General features: G+C 47.2%; 1 protein-coding gene across 1 annotated transcript in view; it reads right to left on the bottom strand.

Moving 5' to 3' along the window:
- Window positions 1-20,341, bottom strand: part of LOC124620239 (putative odorant receptor 85d) — a 110,123-nt gene that overhangs the window by 41,994 nt on the left and 47,788 nt on the right. The window contains exons 3-4 of the mRNA XM_047146907.1: window positions 4,960-5,281; window positions 4,752-4,836 (exon numbers count right to left, since the gene is read on the bottom strand). Of these exons, the coding sequence (XP_047002863.1) occupies window positions 4,752-4,836; window positions 4,960-5,281 (407 nt within the window). The remainder of the gene's footprint in view (window positions 1-4,751; window positions 4,837-4,959; window positions 5,282-20,341) is intronic.

Here is a 20,341-nt window from a genome sequence, read left to right as displayed (position 1 = left end):
CATAAGGAACTCCAATGTCAAAACGTAAAAGGCGTAGCCGCCCACAACCAAGTATGCATAAGCTGTCAAAACTACATGCACGTGTTGGACAGCGACAACACCTTGAGGAAAGGACACCGCCTGAATTTTACGTCAGCGGCCAGGGCAGGTAACCGGAACGCTAAAGGCCACAAGGCAGAAAATTCCACTGGTGCACTTGGACTTCAAATAACCAAAATACAGTTAAACTCCACCAGATGGTCGCCAAACTTTCGCCAACTCGAACACTCGCTGTTGCTCATGGGAATACCCCCAGTAGCCAACCATGAAAACCAGCGGTACAATGTGAACAGACCGGCTTCGGTAATTAAATCACCAATCAACTTTGATGTCCCAGGTTGGTGAGCCACGAGCCTCGTAGCAATCAGAACAGTTGCCCCACACTCTGGCACTGCGTAGAGACCGCCAGCAGGCCCGGCCCACTGCGCCACGCGAGATTTCCGGGCTGATCCACACCAACCGACCGACTGCTCACAACCAGTACGCCGACAACATTAAAAAAACTTGTCAGTCAAAATCACACAAACTACACACAGTTTCATGAACACCTGCACGAAGAATTAGACAATGCTAACGGCAGTGACTGTACAATAACAGGGATGAATCACGAGTCGGCACACACAGCCAATCCATCAACCATTGCCGGCCAGATACATATCGTCCGGGAAGACGACCGACCGACGATCAACCAAAGTCGTCCCCACTTAAATCACGTGTGTCGGCAACCGTCGAGAGAGTCATGGCGGTCCGGACCTCACTGCTGCCGCGCCCCGACTGAACTTGTGCCGCGTACCTACTCAAACACTGCCAGCCCGAACTCTACTGCTGGCGCGTTGCAGCTGACTGCCAGATACGAACTAACTCGAACACACGACAACCGGGAAGTAATAGCAGTCGGCAAAGATAATACGCCAGAGCTTATATCAATAAGCGCCAGGCAGGCAAGGCGGCAACTCAGTGACACAAGTAATTAAAATTAACATAACGAGGTGGTAGTACAGTAAAACAGGATGTCAAATGAGATGTGGCACGAACACGAGCCACGCACGGCTCACTCCCCTTAAGCAGACTAAATGCTGGTTCCTTGGCCCTACTGAGGACATAGCCTCTGTCACGATTGTTCAACTGTTCCCCTACTTAAATCTCGATAGATTCATTACTCTTCACCAGTCTTCTACAAAATTCTTGGAACTTATTCGCCAGCGATTTGATCTAGATACTACCAACAGTTTTAGGCTTCTCTTGAGGTCGACATAGCTGCTTTTCGATGATAGTTACTTCGAGCAGGTGGATAGAGTAGCTTAGGGAGTCCACTTTCACCAACTGTTGCCAACACAGAACGTTTCGAGTCGATGAGGAAGCCGTGGAATCAGCCCAAAGGAAACCAAACTGGTTTTTTTCGATACAGATAATTAATCGGTCAATTAATTACGAGAAAATTGGTCCGATATCCACACCGCTGAACGACTAAAACGGTAACCCGGTCACCTTTTCCAGTTGTAGGTTACCTGGGTAATTACTTCCAGGGGGCAACAAAAATTTTGCTTTTAGTATTTCATGTAATTATTGACCAAATTTAAATATTTGAAATGCTGTCATGGCCTAATCATTAAGGATTAGTCTTACGTTAAAAGTTTAACACAGTAAGTCTAGTATTAGGAATGCGTCTATGTCAAGAGGCAGCTGACTCATGGCGCGCAAATTACCCAAATTATATTCGTCCAGTATTTGAGGAGGAGAGCATTTAGCGACTTCCGAAACACATCACACAATTTCAAACTTTTTCTGAACTGTTCCTAGCCTACAGCCCAAAAAAATGAAAGGAAAACACTTGTAAAATACACTACTGGCCATTAAAATTGCTGCACCAAGAAGAAATGCTGATGATAAACGGATATTCATTGGACAAATATATTATACTAGAACTAACATGTGATTACATTTTCACGCAATTTGGGTGCATAGATCCTGAGAAATCAGTACCCAGAACAACCACCTCTAGCCGTAATAATGGCCTTGATACCAGTGGGCATTGAGACAAACAGAGCTTGGATGGCGTGTACAGGTACAGCTGCCCATGCAGCTTCAACACGATACCACAGTTCATCAAGAGTGGTGACTGGCGTATTGTGACGAGCCAGTTGCTCGGCCACCATTGACCAGACGTTTTCAATTGGTGAGTGATCTGGAGAATGTGCTGGCCAGGGTAGCAGTCGAACATTTTCTGTATCCAGAAAGGGCCGTACAGCACCTGCAACGTCCACTGTTCAAAGTGCCGTCAATGCGAACAAGAGGTGACCGAGACGTGTAACCAATGGCACCCCATACCATCACGCCGGGTGATACGCCAGTGTGGCGATGACGAATACACGCTTCCAATGTGCGTTCACCGCGATGTCGCCAAACACGGATGCGACCATCATGATGCTGTTTCAGAACCTGGATTCATCCGAAAAAATGACGTTTTGCCATTCGTGCACCCAGGTTCGTCGTCGAGTACACCATCGCAGGCGCTCCTGTCTGTGATGCAGCGTCAAGGGTAACCGCAGCCATGGTCTCCGAGCTGATAGTCCATGCTGCTACAAACGTCGTCGAACTGTTCGTGCTGATGGTTGTTGTCTTGCAAACGTCCCCATCTGTTGTCTCAGGGATCGAGACGTGGCTGCACGATCCGTTAGAGCCATGCGGATAAGATGCCTGTTATCTCGACTGCTAGTGATACGAGGCCGTTGGGATCCAGCACGGCGTTCCTTATTACCCTCCTGAACCCACCGGTTCCATACTCTGCTTACAGTTATTGGATCTCGACCAACGCGAGCAGCAATGTAGCGATACGATAAACCGCAATCGCGATAGGCTTTATCAAAGTCGGAAAGTGATGGTACGCATTTCTCCTCCTTACACGAGGCATCACTACAACATTTCATCAGGTAACGCCGGTCAGCTGCTGTTTGTGTGTGAGAAATTGGTTGGAAACTTTCCTCATGTGACACGTTGTAGGTGTCGCCATCGGCGCCAACCTTGTGTTAATGCTCTGAAAAGCTAATCATTTGCATGTCATGGCATCTTCTTCCTGTCGGTTAAATTTCGCGTCTGTAGCACGTCATCTTCGTGGTGTAGCAATTTTAATGGCCAGTAGTGTAAACAGACGTTTGAAACTGTATTATACACTCCTGGAAATGGAAAAAGAGAACACATTGACACCGGTGTGTCAGATCTACCATACTTTCTCCGGACACTGCGAGAGAGCTGTACAAGCAATGATCACACGCACGGCACAGCGGACACACCAGGAACCGCGAATGGCGCTAGCTGCGCAGCATTTGTGCACCGCCGCCGTCAGAGTCATCCAGTTTGCCGTGGCATACGGAGCTCCATCGCAGTCTTTAACACTGGTAGCATGCCGCGACAGCGTGGACGTGAACCGTATGTGCAGTTGACGGACTTTGAGCGAGGGCGTATAGTGGGCATGCGGGAGGCCGGGTGGACGTACCGCCGAATTGCTCAACACGTGGGCGTGAGGTCTCCACAGTACATCGATGTTGTCGCCAGTGGTCGGCGGAAGGTGAACGTGCCCGTCGACCTGGGACCGGACCGCAGCGACGCACGGATGCACGCCAAGACTGTAGGATCCTACGCAGTGCCGTAGGGGACCGCACCGCCACTTCCCAGCAAATTAGGGACACTGTTGCTCCTGGGGTATCGGCGAGGACCATTCGCAACCATCTCCATGAAGCTGGGCTACGGTCCCGCACACCGTTAGGCCGTCTTCCGCTCACGCCCCAACATCGTGCAGCCCGCCTCCAGTGGTGTCGCGACAGGCGTGAATGGAGGGACGAATGGAGACGTGTCGTCTTCAGCGATGAGAGTCGCTTCTGCCTTGGTGCCAATGATGGTCGTATGCGTGTTTGGCGCCGTGCAGGTGAGCGCCACAATCAGGACTGCATACGACCGATGCACACAGGGCCAACACCCGGCATCATGGTGTGGGGAGCGATCTCCTACACTGGCCGTACACCACTGGTGATCGTCGAGGGGACACTGAATAGTGCACGGTACATCCAAACCGTCATCGAACCCATCGTTCTACCATTCCTAGACCGGCAAGGGAACTTGCTGTTCCAACAGGACAATGCACGTCCGCATGTATCCCGTGCCACCCAACGTGCTCTAGAAGGTGTAAGTCAACTACCCTGGCCAGCAAGATCTCCGGATCTGTCCCCCATTGAGCATGTTTGGGACTGGATGAAGCGTCGTCTCACGCGGTCTGCACGTCCAGCACGAACGCTGGTCCAACTGAGGCGCCAGGTGGAAATGGCATGGCAAGCCGTTCCACAGGACTACATGCAGCATCTCTACGATCGTCTCCATGGGAGAATAGCAGCCTGCATTGCTGCGAAAGGTGGATATACACTGTACTAGTGCCGACATTGTGCATGCTCTGTTGCCTGTGTCTATGTGCCTGTGGTTCTGTCAGTGTGATCATGTGATGTATCTGACCCCAGGAATGTGTCAATAAAGTTTCCCCTTCCTGGGACAATGAATTCACGGTGTTCTTATTTCAATTTCCAGGAGTGTATATAAGAGTGCAATTCTTTAGAGACCGGGATAAAAGGGGTTACTGGTTTATAACTGACATTCTTGACTCCCATCAGACCTAGAACACAATTACTTGAATATTGTTCTTTAAGACACGTAGTACGTTTACTTACTTGATAATGAGTTGGTGATGCTGAATGTTCTTGACAAGCAGTCGATACGTATCGTTGCCTTCACTTCTGTACACTTCGAAGTACCCTGGAGTGTAAGCAGGTGTCAAAAGTTTCACTGCAGCGAATTGTGCTGAAGGGAAATTTGGGATGACCGCCGAACCATCGTGTGTCGCTCCGGCACGAGACGCGCCAACGTGGTGAACCTCACCAATCTTTCTGTTAGAATGTCCGACCACATCAGCTCCGTTCCCCGTTATTTCAACGTTGTCATTGAGGACGTGAAGCTCCGCAGCGACGTTGATAATGAGCGTGATGTAGAGCACGTCGACGCACATCGCAGAGAACACGACCCAGGCGAAGACGACGGCCTCCAGCGCGAACGTTAGGCTGTAGGTGTCTGGTGCGTTCCCGTCGAAAGGCAACCAAACTGGTAGCGGCAGTGCAGGATCCGGAGACGTCCCGTTTAGCGGAGGCGGCTCACTGAGCAGGGGGTCCACAGCCCATATCATTCCCGCCAAGACACCCATAATCTGCGGCAGAAGACAGTGTCAAACATGGATCTGACTTACTATTCTGTAATTTAACGCTATATTTTAATAAAACATTTAATATGTTTTTTATCCTCAGTAGCTTGTTTCAAAAAGGAGACCTATTATAAATGTAAACACGTATTCTCGTGCATAGAACCACACTACTCGGCGAACTGGAGAATCTGATGCGTTTCTTTAGTTACCAGTTTTCCCCACCCAGTACGGCAGCACAGGCCGAGAGAAGAAAAGACCAAGATGAAGAGTTTACCGTAAAGAGACTTTTTTCTGAAACTACCAGACGGAAGGGTACAAGCTTGAAAGATATATTACTGCATAGTTCATCTACTAGGACATCCTGTGCTCCGGAATAGAGTTATCTACAAGTGACAGAAGTCATGGGTTAGCGATATGCACATATACATCTGGCAGCACTATAGCGTACTCGACGTATGCGAGGGTCACTCCAAAAGAAATGCACACTATTTTTGTAAAAATACAGTTTTCATTCGGCATGTGTGAACGTTTTACAGTGAGTAGATACATCCTTCCCGCTTGTTTTCAAACTTAGTTCAACCTGTTCCCGTGAGTGGCGCCGTCACAGCATGTCTTCAAGATGGCTGCTACACTTGACGTTCGTCACAAGCAACGTGCTGTCACAGAATTCCTGTGCTCTGAAAACGAGACAGTGGAAAACATCCACAAGAGGTTGAAAAAGGTGTATGGAGATTCTGCTGTCGATCGCAGTACAGTTAGTCGGTGGGCAAACAGGTTACGTGATGAAAGCGGGCACGGTAATATTGAGGATTGTCCTCGCAGCGACAGTCTTCGTACTGCACACACTCCAGAGAATGTGCAGAGAGTTAACGATTTGGCGACTGCTGACAGACGCATCACAGTGAACGAATTGTCACACTACGTTGGGATAGGGGAAGGAAGTGTTTGCAAAATACAGAAAGTGTTGGCGTTAAAAAATTTTGTTCCAGGTGGGTTCCCAGGACGTTGACAGTGGCTCAAAAAGAAACAAGAAAAACGGTATGCAGCGAACTTTTGGAACAGTACGAGAATGCTGGAGATGAATTTCTTGGAAGAATTGTGACAGGTAATGAAACATGGCTCCATCATTTTTCACTAGAGAGTAAGAGGCAATCAATGGAGTAACATCATACAAATTCACTCAAGAAAAAAATATTCAAAACCACACCTTCTGCTGGAAACTTCATGGCTACGGTGTTTTTCGATTCCGAAGGACTCTTGCGTAAGGACATCATGCCAAGTGGAACCACCATAAATTCTGATGCATATGTGACGACACTGAAGAAACTTCAAGCTCGACTGAGTCGTGTTCGACCAAATCGGCAAAAGCAGTATGTTTTGTTGTTGCACGATATTGCACGGCCACATGTCAGTCAAAAAACCATGAAAGCGATCACAAAACTCGGATGGACAACACTGAAACACCCGCCTTACAGTCCTGAACTGGCTCCATGTGACTATCATCTCTTTGGGAGACTGAAAGACTCTCTTCGTGGAACAAGGTTTGAAGATGATGACTCCCTTGTGCACGCTGCCAAACAGTAGCTCCAACAGGTTGGTCCAGAATTTTACCGTGCGGGTATACAGGCGCTGGTTCCAAGATGGCGTAAGGCAGTTGAGAGGGATGGAAATTTTGTGGAGAAATGAAAATATTGTTCCTAAACGATGTATGTACACACTGAAAAACTTTCAAACACGTAGAATAAAAGATGGGTTTAAAAATAATAGTGCGCATTTCTTTTGGAGTGACCCTCGTAAAGGGGCAGTGCATCGGAGTAGCTGTCATTTGTACTCAGGGGAGCCGTATGAAAAGGTGTCCGGCGTGAATATGGCCGCACGAATGGAATTATCAGATTTTGAAAGAGGAATGGTACTTGGAGCTAGATACAAGGGACTTTACACTTCGGAAATCGTTAGGGAATTCCGTATTCCGAGATCCAACAGTAAGTGGAGAATACCAAATTTCAGACAATACCTCTCACTGTGCCCAACCCAGCGGCCGACGGCCTTCACTTAACGACCGAGAGCAGCGCCGTTTACGTAGGGTAGTCAATGCTAACAGACAAGCAACATTGCGTGAAATAACCGCAGAAATCAATGTGGAACATGCGATGAACGTATGGTACGACAGCACGGCGAAATTTGGGTTTAATGGGCTATGGTATCAAACGACCCACTTGAGTGTCTTTGCTGACGACATTGCCTGCAGCGCCTCTTCTGGGCTGGTGGTCATATCGGTTGGGCCCTAGACGACTGGAAAACAGTGACCTTGTCAGACGAGTTCTGGTTTCAGTCAGTATGAGCTAATGACAGGTTTCGAGTATGGTGCAGACCCCACAAAGCCATGGACCCAAATCGTCAACAAGAAACAGTGCAAGTTGATGGTGTCTCCATAGTCCTGTGGGCTATGTTTACATGGAATGGACTAGGCGCTTTGGTCCAACTGTTCCGATCATTGATTGGAAATGGTTATGTTCGGGTATTTGGAGACTATTTGTAACTGTTCATGAGATTCACGCTGCCAAAAAACAATGGAATTGTCATGGATGACAATGCGCCATGTCACCAGACCACAGTTATTCGCAATTGATTTGAAAAAGATCCTGGACAATTCGAGCCACTGATCTGACCACCCAGATCGCCCGACGTGAATCCCATCGAACATTTATGACCCATAATCGAGAGGTCAGTTCGCACACAAAATTCCCCACCGGCAACACTTTCGCAATTATGGGCGGCTGTGGAGACAACATGGCCCAACATTTCTGCAGGGGACTCACAACGACTTGTTGAATACAAGTCACGTTGAGCTGCTGCTCTATGCCGGGAAAAGAAAGTCCAACATGATATTTCGTGGTGTCCCATCACCTCTGCGTATTTCTCCTTCTTATGGTGTGGTTGGTTGGTTGGTTTAAAGAGGAGGGGTGGGGGGAAAGGGACCAAACTTACGGTGTGATCGCCATTGAAAAATAAGTATTGACTTTGGTTCCAATAGATCTCTTCCATTATGAGGTGATTCTGGACGCACTATTAAATATTGTGAAATATACAGTAGAAAATAATGTAAATTCTGTGATAGAGCAGGGAGGATATACAGGGTGCTTCAGAAGACATAGCAAATATTTTAGATTTTAGTAGTATAACATTAACCCACCAGGGTAGCCGAGAGTGCTAATGCGCTGCTTCCTGGACTTGGGTAGGCACACTGGGCCCGGACCGTATCCGCCCGGCGGATTAACGACGAGGGCCGGTCTGCCGGCCAGCCTGGATGTGGCTTTTAGGAGGTTTTCCACATCCCGCTAGGTGAATACTGGGCTTGTCCCCACGTCCCGCCTCAGTTACACGACTCGCAGACGTCTGAACACGTTCGCACTCTTGACACTAACATTGCCAAATCCGCAAGTAACACGGCCGACCCCGCGTTGGAGCGGGGCAAAGGCAGAAAGGGAAGGAAGGGAGTATAACATTAACTGAATTTCCCATCGGTGCTAGACAGAACATGATAATAATATTAAGTACACTCTCATTAAAACTGCTTGTTGGTTGACATCTGTCACTTGCTGCTCATTGGCTGCCACTCGAGTATAGGCGACACACAAGCATAGAGGGTAACTTCACAGGTGCTGTTGGCAGTGGCCGACGTGACGTATGATGCGAACGCGCGCTACTTGTCGGCAGCTGATTTCAAGTGACCAGTGAATGAACTACGGCAGACGATGCGTTTTGTAGCCTTGAATTTAAATCCATGATCTAACCTAACCACAATCTTGTGATTTGCACTGCATCCGAAAAAATGGCGATCAAGAACCTGAGGCAAAACTATTGAAGCTTACTTCCACGAAGAAATTCAAGATAGAAGTAGTTCCGTGTCAGCGACAAAAGCTTACTGTAATTTCTCGCTTCCGTTGGTTTCAATAGACCTCTTCTATTCCCATAACGTTCTAATACAGCATTAGTGTTGTGCTTCTTGACATAGTCACGTCTGTCAAATATCCAGGCCTAACATTGCAAAGCGATATAAAATCGAACGAACACGTGAGTTTGCTAGTACGGTTGGCGAATGGTCGACTTCGTTTTATTTTGAGAATTTTGAGAAAGTGTAGCTCATCTACAAAGGAGATGGAGTATAGAACACTAGTACGACCCATCCTTGAGTGCTGCTTCAACGTTTGGGATCCCATCCAGGTCGGATTAGAGGAGGACATCGAAGTAGTTCAGAGGCGTGCCGCCGGATTCGTTACCATTAGGTTCGATCAGCTCGGAAGTATTACGGAGATGCTTCTTGATTTCAGATGAGGATACCTGGACGGAAGAGGTAGTGTTACGGAAATTTAGAGAACCGGCATTTGAAGCCGACTGAAGAATGAGCCTACTGCCACGAACGCACATTTCGCGTAAGGACCACAAAGCCTACTACGGAGACAGTCGTTTTTCTATCTCTTTATTTGCGAGTGGAACAGAAGAGGAAATGACTTGTACTGGTACTAGGTACCCTCCGCCACGCACCGTACGTAGGCTTGCGGAGTGAATACGTCGATGTATATGTATAAGAAACTGTACTCACACTGCCCACACGAGCTGGAGCGTTACCAGATAATCAGGAAACGTGGCTGGCAATTGGTAACTGGTTATAGGCTGTAGAGCCACAGCATGTAGAAACAAAACATAATTTTAAAAGTAAGGAAAATTTTTTGTGTATTTTCCTCCACCTATTGCTAGCTGCAGGCAATTGCGTTTTCCATATTAGCGTAGTTACTACTCATTTCAGAGTCACTGGGACTTTCCAAAGCGGATGAGCAGTTTGAAGCAATAATAAGTTCCGTAACACTACCTTCGAGAAGATCTTCATTATTCCACGCTTCGTCAAGTACTCAATTTGCATGCCGTCACAACAGTCCTCCAGTGCTTTTCGGAGACATTTTCCAGAACGTGAATAGTTATTTTCTCTACTTCACACACAGTAAGGCTTTCCATTCTCGCGGACAACATATTATTTTACTTGCGGCCAAATACGTTCAATTGCAAAATTGTTAAGGCTTTCGTGGCCACTTGTTGACAAACTGCCTATTGGCTTCTGTCTCGGGTTCTTCGGCCGACGTTCATCTAATGATATTTCTGACGTTTCGCCCGCGAGCTCGGCTCCAGTTCACCACCGGCAATGGAGGGTGAAGCTTTGACAATGGCAGCCACTCGTGCTGGCGAAACGTCAGAAAAATCATTAGATGAACGTCGGCCGAAGAACCCGAGACAGAAGCCAATACACGTTCAATTGCGTTCGTTAAAGTGGCAGTGATAAGGTGGGAGTCATATGACATTATGTCCGCATAACCTGACACGGCAGAAATTGTGTTCAGTTTTTGACGGGCTGTGTACTGGGCCCTGTTACCTTTAAATCTAAAGGGGTTGCAATCGGGGAGTTTCCCTCGTAAGTGTCCAAGACAATGGAAGAATGGAGTGTTTCAAGTTTACTCGTACATTGGTTACAAAATGGATGGAATTCTGAGTGTCCGACAAAATGGAACCTTATTGCTCGAACAAAAAGATAACGCACTGTGGGTTAGAAAAGTTTTACGCCACGGGTACCATGGAAAAAAGATCTTACTTTTGTTAAAGTGAATGATGTTGTCGCCGTGCAAAACAGAGGAATGATTCAACCGTAAGAAAAGTGCCGAAAAATGTTGCTACATTGACATATATACACACGGGTATTCTGCAGACCACTGTGAAATCCATGGCAGAGGGTACTTCCCGTTGCACCAGTTACTAGGGCTTCTTCGGGTTCCATTCAAGTACGGACCACGAAAAGAATGATAGTTTAATGCCTCTGTGCGCGGTGGGCTTCATCTAACCTTTTCCTCACGATCCTCACGCGCGCAATACATAGGAGACTTGTAGCATATTCCTAGAGCCATCATTTAACGCCATTTCCTGAAATTTTGTAAGTAGGCTTTCTCGGGATAGTTTGCGCCTGTCTTCAAGTGTCTGTCATCTCAGTTTCCTCAGCGTCTCTGTAACACTCTCCGCCGAGTCAGACCAACTTGTGAGCATACGTGCTGTCTGTCTCTGTATACGTTCAACATCCCCTATTAGTATTATTTGGTACACGTCCCACACATCAGCAGTATTCCAAGATGGGATCCACAAGTGATCTGTAAGCAATCTTCTTTGTAGACTGATAGCATTTCCATAATATTCCACCTATAAACCCGAAGTCTGCCATCTGCTTGATATACGACCGAACCTATGTGATAATTTCATATTCCTATAAAGTATTACACCCAGACACATGTATGAGTTGACCGATTCCAGCTGTGAGTCGTTGATAATGTAGTCGTAACATACTACTTTTTTTCATTTTGTGAAGTGCACGGCTTTTACACTCTGAAATCTTACCAAGATCTGGCCGAATATCTGAGCAGCATTTTCAAGCAATACTTCATTATACAGGGTGTTACAAAAAGGTACAGCCAAACTTTCAGGAAACATTCCTCACACATAAAGAAAGAAAATATGTTATGTGGACATGTGTCCGGAAACGCTTACTTTCCACGTTAGAGCTCATTTTATTACTTCTCTTCAAATCACATTAATCATGGAATGGAAACACACAGCAACAGAACGTACCAGCGTGACTTCAAACACTTTGTTACAGGAAATGTTCAAAATGTCCTCCGTTAGCGAGGATACATGCATCCACCCTCCATCGCATGGAATCCCTGATGCGCTGATGCAGCCCTGGAGAATGGCATATTGTATCACAGCCGTCCACAATACGAGCACGAAGAGTCTCTACATTTGGTACCGGGGTTGCGTAGACAAGAGCTTTCAAACGCCCCCATAAATGAAAGTCAAGATGGCACAATGTAGGGGAGATTCAACGGTGACAGCAGAGGTGAAGGCTTCCCAGTCTGCCTCGTCTAAACCCCATCTGGGTAGGCGTCCATGTGCACGACGGTGGGGGAGTTACAGGAAGATGAGGAAGTGGTCACTACCACACAGGTCGTCATGTGTTCTCCAGTGGATACATGGCAGGAGTCATGGGCTGCAAATTGATAAATCAATGGCCGAGTAACTACCATGAGCCACACTGAAAATTGTGGCGGCCCAGTATTTAAGAAGCAGAGGTCGAATTGGGACAGTAAATTTTCTACTCCTCTGCCTCAGCCAGTAAGCAAGGTACTACCCCACAAGGGGTTATGGGCGTTAAAATCTCCCAGAAGTAGGAAAGGTATAGGGAGTTGATCAACCAGGACAGCCAGGATGTTCAGGGGTACAGCACCATCTGGAGGAAGATATAAGTTCCAGACAGTTATTTCCTGCGTCGTCCTTATCCTGACAGCAACAGCTTCAAGTGGAGTTTGAATGGGTGCAGGTTCACTACACACCGAGTTCAGGACATAGACGCAAACGCCACCTGACACCCTATCGTATTCGCTACAGTTCTTGTAAAACCCCCTATAGCTGCAGACTGTAGGGATTCGCATTCCCAGGAACCAGGTTTCCTGGAGGGCAATGTAGAAAGCTGGCGTCAAGCATAACAATTGCCGTAGTTCATCAGGTGGTGGAAAAAACCGCCGAATTTCCACTGGAGGACGACGTCATTGTTAGGCTGGGAAGGCATGAAGCGCTCAAGGAGGCAAGTTACACCTCAGGGTCACCTACTGCCACCGATTGAGTATCTGTGCGATCGACATCCATTGTGTCTGAGGGTCTGATGAGATCTAGGTCCTCAGCGGACGCCAGAATCTCCACCACATCCTCAGATGCAGAGCTTGTAGGGAGCGGTGGTCTGGATTCTTGGGTGACTTCTTCTTTTTTGGTTTCTCTCGCTGTTCCTTTGGTGTTTCTGGCTGGGAGGGCTTCACTGCGTCAGTCTCAGGGACTGAGGAGGACATGTAGTTGCTTCAGCCACTGGTGGGTATTCACTTTTCCACTGGTCCAAACCTGGGAAGGGAATGACCCAAGGAACCCCTTCCTAGCGAGAGGAGCCAAAGAAAACTTACGCTTCTCTGACTGAGAAGTGGGGACTGATGTACGCAATGGTTGGGGATGGGGGGTGTTGCTCTGAAGTAGGTGGTGCAGGAGCAACAGGGAGGGAAGTGGCCCCCATCATCAAGGGGGCAGGCGGAGTCTGACAGCTCTGAGAGCCAACTGTATACGGTGACACGGAAGATGGTAGAACCTTTGTCGTAGTGTCGGTGTATGTTGATGTCATATTCACAGGATGGAGCCTCTCATATTTTCACCTAGCTTCAGTGTAGGTCAGATGGTCCAGGGTCTTGTATTCCATTATCTTCCATTCTTTCTGTAGAATGCTCGCCACAGTTGACACAGATGGGGGGCGGGGAACATGCAGTACTGGGATGTGAAGTAGATGCACAATCTCGACAGATGGCGCTGGAAGTACAGCAGGAAGACATATGACTGAATTTCCAGCACTTAAAGCACTGCATTTGGGGAGGGATATATTGCTTGACATCACAGCGGTAGACTATCACCTTGACCTTCTCGGGTAATGTGTATCCTCGAAGGCCAACATGAAGGCATCAGTGACAACCTGATTATCCCTCGGACCTGGATGGACACGCCAAACGAAGTGAACATCTCGCCGCACTAAATTGGCTAGCAGCTCGTCATCAGACTGTAATAGAACCTATGGAATATAATACCCTGGATCGTATTTGAGCTCTTATGGGGCGTGATGGAAAGAGAAACATCCCCCAGCTTGTCACAGGCGAGTAATGCCCATGACTGGACAGAAGATGCTGTTTTTATTTAGACTGACCCAGAGCGCATTTTGGACAAGCCCTCACCTCCCTAAACTTGTACTCCAAATGCTCCACAAAAAAACTGAGCCTTTGTTGACATGAATGAGTCCCCATCAATTCTCATACAGGGGAGGTACTGGGGTGAGTAAGCTTCACTGCCATCCTTAGCCACGCAGTCCGTCCATGGTGTGGCCAGGGAGGGAAACGATTTGGAATCATAGTTCTGCGCATTTAATTGAGCCCTGGAACGCTTAGTGACTGCTGGTGGGTTGCCACCAGCAAGAGATGACGTACCACACTTCATTGCATGTCATCTGCCCTGATGCCTTCCACTCCGATCAAGGGCTCTCCCCACGGGCGCCACCCAGGCTCAGCAAGGGTCACCTGGCAGGATTGCCATTGCGAGGAGTCCCGACGCCCCAGAGAGATAGGCATCTACTCCTTGGCATCCGTGGGGAGTGAACGGCGCAGGCATCAGCAAAGCAATTGCTGTGTTATCAGGGGGCTACAACCAACAGGGTACATGGCGGCCCATTACAACAGACTGGCTGCCGTGCTGGATATCAGGTGCAGAGAAGTCCATGGTCATCGTCGGCGCAGAAAGCGACACTTATAGTGCATGGTGGAAAACGCATCCAGGAAGGTGTCTGTCCTCTCTAAGGGGCTGCAATCATGGACTGTGCGGCTGGTCCTGGCGGAGGTTCGAGTCCTCCCTCGGGCATGGGTGTGTGAGTTTGTCTTTAGGATAATTTAGGTTAAGTAGTGTGTAAGCTTAGGGACTGATGACCTTATCAGTTAAGTCCCATAAGATTTCACACACATTTGAACATTTTTTTAAGGTGTCCTCGCCCAAAAGACGGAGAAGGAGCGGGACTGCAATGCAACGACGGGAAAAGGTAAGGTAACGAAGGAGAATGTTCTCTGTGGAATCGGCGAGGAAAGGAATATACAGGGTGTTACAAAAAGGTACGGCCAAACTTTCAGGAAACATTCCTCACACACAAAGAAAGAAAATATGTTATGTGGACACGTGTATGGAAACGCTTACTTTCCACGTTAGAGCTCATTTTATTACTTCTCTTCAAATCACATTAATCATGGAATGGAAACACACAGCAACAGAGCGTACCAGCGTGGCTTCAAACACTCTGTTACAGGAAATGTTCAAAATGTCCTCCGTTAGCGAGGATACATGCATCCACCCTCCGTCGCATGGAATCTCTGATGCGCTGATGCATACCCTGGAGAAAGGCGTAGTGTATCACAGCCGTCCACAATACGAGCACGAAGAGTCTCTACATTTGGTACCGGGGTTGCGTAGACAGGAGCTTTCAAATGCCCCCATACATGAAAGTCGAGAGGGTTGAGGTCAGGAGAGTGTGGAGGCCATGGAATTAATTGGTCCGCCTCTACCAATCCATCGGTCACCGAATCTGTTGTTGAGAAGCGTACGAACACTTCGACAGAAATGTGCAGGAGCTCCATCGTGCATGAACCACATGTTGTGTCGTACTTGTAAAGGCACATGTTCTAGCAGCACAGGTAGAGTATCCCGTATGAAATCATGATGACGTGCTCCATTGAGCATAGGTGGAAGAACATGGGGCCCAATCAAGACATCACCAACAATGCCTGCCCAAACGTTCACAGACAATCTGTGTTGATGACGTGATTGCACAATTGCGTGCGGATTCTCGTCAGCCCACACATGTTGATTGTGAAAATTTACAATTTGATCACGTTGGAATGAAGCCTCGTCTGTAAAGAGAACATTTGCACTGAAATGAGGATTAACACATTGTTGGATGAACCATTCGCAGAAGTGTACTCGTGGAGGCCAATCAGCTACTGATAGTGCCTGCACACGCTGTACATGGTACGGAAACAACTGGTTCTCCCGTAGCACTCTCCATACAGTGACGTGGTCAACGTTACCTTCTACAGCAGCAACTTCTCTGACGCTGACATTAGGGTTATTGTCAACTGCACGAAGAATTGCCTCATCCATTGCAGGTGTCCTCGTCGTTCTAGGTCTTCACCAGTCGCGAGTCATAGGCTGGAATGTTCCGTGCTCCCTAAGACGCCGATCAATTGCTTCGAACGTCTTCCTGTCCGGACATCTTCGTTCTGGAAATCTGTCTCGATACAAACGTACTGCGCCACGGCTATTGCCCCGTGCTAATCCATACACCAAATGGGCATCAGCCAACTCCGCATTTGTAAACATTGCACTGACTGCAAAACTACGTTCGTGATGAACACTAACCTGTTGATGCTACGTATTGATGTGCTTGATGCTAGTACTGTAGAGCAATGTGTCGCATGTCAACACAAGCACCGAAGTCAACATTACCTTCCTTCAATTGGGTCAACTGGCGGTGAATCGAGGAAGTACAGTACATACTGACGAAACTAAAATGAGCTCTAACATGGAAATTAAGCGTTACCGGACACATGTCCACATAACATATTCTCTTTATTTGTGTGTGAGGAATGTTTCCTGAAACTTTGGCCGTACCTTTTTGTAACACCCTGTAGATTACTGTTTATCTTTCAGAAGTCTGAGACTATGATTAATATGTTTTTAATATTACGTGCATTGTGCTGCCACCTACTGCCAGGTACTCCATATCAGCGACCTCAGCGACTCCATATCAGCGGAACTCACGGACTTCGAACGTGATCAGGTGATACGTGTCGTACGTCTGTACGCGATATTTCCACGTTACTAAACATCCCTAGGTCCACTGTTTCCGACTTGATAGGGAAGTGGAAACGTGAAGGGACACTTACAGCACAAAAGCGTACAGGCCGACCTCGTCTGTTGATTGACAGAGACCGCCGACAGTTGAAATGAGTTGTAATGTGTAATAGGCAGACATCAATGCAGACCTTCACACAAGAATTCCAAACTGCATTAGGATCTACTGCAAGCCTATGACAGTTAGGCAAGGGGTGAGAAAACTTGGATGTCATGGTTGAGCGGCTGCTCATAAGCCACACATCACGCCGGTAAATAGCAAATGACGCCTCGGTTGATGTAAGGAGTGTAAACATTGTACGATTGAACAATGGTGAAACCTTGTGTGGAACACAATGTGGCGATCCGATGGCAGGGTGTGGGTATAGCGAATGTCCGATGAACGTCATCTGCCAGCGTGCGTAGTGCCAACAGTAAACTTCGGAGGCGGTGGTGTTACGGTGTGGTCGTATTTTTCATGGAGGGGACTTGCACCCCTTGTTGTTTTGCGTGGCACTATTACAGCACAGCCCTACAATAAGGTTTGCTTCCCACTGTTGAAGAGTAATTCGGGGATGGCGATTGCATCTTTCAACACGATCGAGCACCTGTTCATAATGCACGGCCTGTGGCGGAGTGGTTACACGACAATAACATCAATGTAATGGACAGGCCTGCACTGCGTCCTAACCTGAATCCTATAGCACACCTTTGGGTTGTTTTGGAAAGCCGACTTCGTGCCAGGCCTCACCAACCGACATCGATACCTCTCCTCAGTGCAGCACTCCTTGAAGAATGGGCTGCCATTCCACATGAAACCTTCCAGCACCTGATTGAAGGTATGCCTGCGAGAGTGGATGCTGTCATCAAGGCTAAGGGTGGGCCAACACCATACTGAATTCCAGCATTACCGATGGAGGCCGTCACGAGCTTATAAGTCATTTTGAGTCAGGTGTCCTTATGCTTTTGATCACATTGTGTACAACATACACAGCAAGGGTATCAACACACTTCCCTGTGGTTCAGTCTCGATCCAAGACAACATGCTGCGACCTCCCAACCAACATTTGTAATTTTTTTCTGTTTGCAGATTTGTAACGTAAAGCAAATATTTCTGTGAGGACCGTAATTGTTAATTATAATGAAGAACATATAATTCTGAAAACCAAGGAAAATTAATGTTTAGCTTTTGTATATACTAAGATGGTATCTGTTCATTTGGACATGACCATGCAACTCGTTAGAATAAATTACAATGAAATGAACACACTTAGCTGCTTACAGGCGCTGACATACGTCAACGGCGACAGATGAAAATGTGTGCCCCGACCGGGACTCGAACCCAGGATCTCCTGTTTATATGGCAGACGCTCTATCCATCTGAGCCACCGAGGACACAGAGGATAGTCCGAATGCAGGGATTTATCTCTGGCACGCCTCCAGCGTAACCCACATTCTCAACGTATTGTCCGGCACTACATTCGTAGTGCCCCCGCTCAGGATTGGCATCATGTTCCCTTCACCGATGAGGGATGCGTATAGTTTCAACCAGACAATCGTCAGAGACATGTTTGAAGGCAACCCAGTCAGGCTGAACGCCTTAGACACACTGTCCAGTGAGTGCAGCACGGTGAAGATGCCCTGCGGTTTTGGGGTGGCATTATGTGAGGCCGACGTACGCCGCTGGTGGTCATGGAAGGAGCCGTAACGGCTGGACGATACGTGAATGCCATCCTCCGACCAATAGTGCGACCATATCGGCAGCATACTGGCGAGGCATGGACGACAATTCGCGCCTCCATCATGCACATCTTGTGAATGACTTCCTTCAGGATAACGACATCGCTCGACAGAGTGGCCAGCATGTTCTCCAGACATGAACCCTATCGAACATGCTTGGGACAGATTGAAAAGCGTTGTTTATGGGGAACGTGATCCACCAACCACTCTGAGGGATTTACACCGAACGTGATCCACCAACCACTCTGAGGGATTTACGCTGAATCGCCTTTGACGAGTGGGACAATCTGGACCAACAGTGTCGACGGTTCAAAGTTAAGTATTCCAGTGCAAAAACTACATCACTCTCATACTACTATGAATGTCTTGTAATGAGAAGTATTTTAGCCAGAACTGCAGTTGGAGTAATACTAGAAACTTCATACGGTTAAGTGATCTCATACTGCCAAGTTTTTTGTAATTTTACTCTTTATTGTAAATATTGTTAAATTACTTCACACACCCTCTATCCCTGTGAAGTTTCATTTTGTTTCCATCTCGTCTTGCGTCTGCTCCACTTTTCTGGCCAGGCAATTTAAAGTGTTAACTCACAGCCCCTCCTGTTAAGCGCAGCAGCTTCCACCGTAACTGATGGTACAATTTTTGTCTTCCTCTGTTAGTGGCAGCCGTATTTTGCAACGTGTTACATGTGTTTCTACCTACCCCCATAATGCTTCCCTACGTCACGCATGAATCAGTGAGGAAGCTATTCATCAACCCACTAAACACTGTCTCTGCTCCGTACATAAACGAAGTACATTTTGTGCTACTTCCATCAGAAGCAACCCTTTCCTATCCGATTATTTTTACGAAAGGCTTTTGTTCTGGGACAAGTCTCTTCCAGTGCAACAGAGCAAGTCCTTTAAAAGCTACAAGCTGCCCATCCCAGCGTCTTGTTAAAGTGCCTTTACACTGCCATATTTTACAACAATATTTGGCTACAATGGTGTTGCCATTAACACTGCTACAATGTCGCTGCAGTACAAGGCAATTGCCGGGGAATTTTTCTGATGTCGAAGACGGTTGCAGGTAGTTACCGGCGTAATGTCGAGGGATTACCGGTGTTGTCCACCGATAGTGGAGGGTATTTCGAGTGTACGTCAACGGCAGAATTATACTACTTCCTTTTAGGACAGAGACTATTACACCCACGGAGATGCAAATATGGGAACATGGTGCTACAGACTTACGCTGTACGTTGGTTTGAAGCCGGCCCGCTATGTTAGCTGCATTTATGCGTTATGTTATTCTGCACACTTATGTTCATGTCTGTAACGATCAAGGTCCATCAAAATTGAAAATTAGGTTCATAACGTCGTCTTATAGAGGAACAGAAGTACTGTAACGTGGCAAAGTTTGTTTTTTATAAAAATGATCAAGCTGCTCAAAAATCTTTGCTAAAGTATTGCCTTTGTACACCACTTGCTGCTGAGGAAGAACAGACAAGATCCATTTTTCACTTACATTTAGAGCTTTTCTCTTCTCCTTTTATGTTTCATCTTAAAAATGCTGTAGCTTCATGTTACTCATGTTACTGGCTTTTCAACAATACTTACCACCCACGTATTGTAAACGAATTTCGAACTGTGACATTGATTAGTAATAAAACGAATACCGATATGAAATTGTGCCACATTCAAAGCATGCTGGAAAAGCGGTATTTCTCGGTAGGTCTAGCAGAAACATTCATGTGTTACTGTTACCGAGAATGTCCATTAGGTTGTTTCTTAAGTGAAACGA

The sequence above is a fragment of the Schistocerca americana genome, chromosome 6 (assembly GCF_021461395.2).
Source record: "Schistocerca americana isolate TAMUIC-IGC-003095 chromosome 6, iqSchAmer2.1, whole genome shotgun sequence".
NCBI lineage: Eukaryota > Metazoa > Arthropoda > Insecta > Orthoptera > Acrididae > Schistocerca > Schistocerca americana.
The sequence above is the reverse complement of the archived record's forward strand: the minus strand, read 5'-3'. Positions and strand labels throughout refer to the sequence as shown.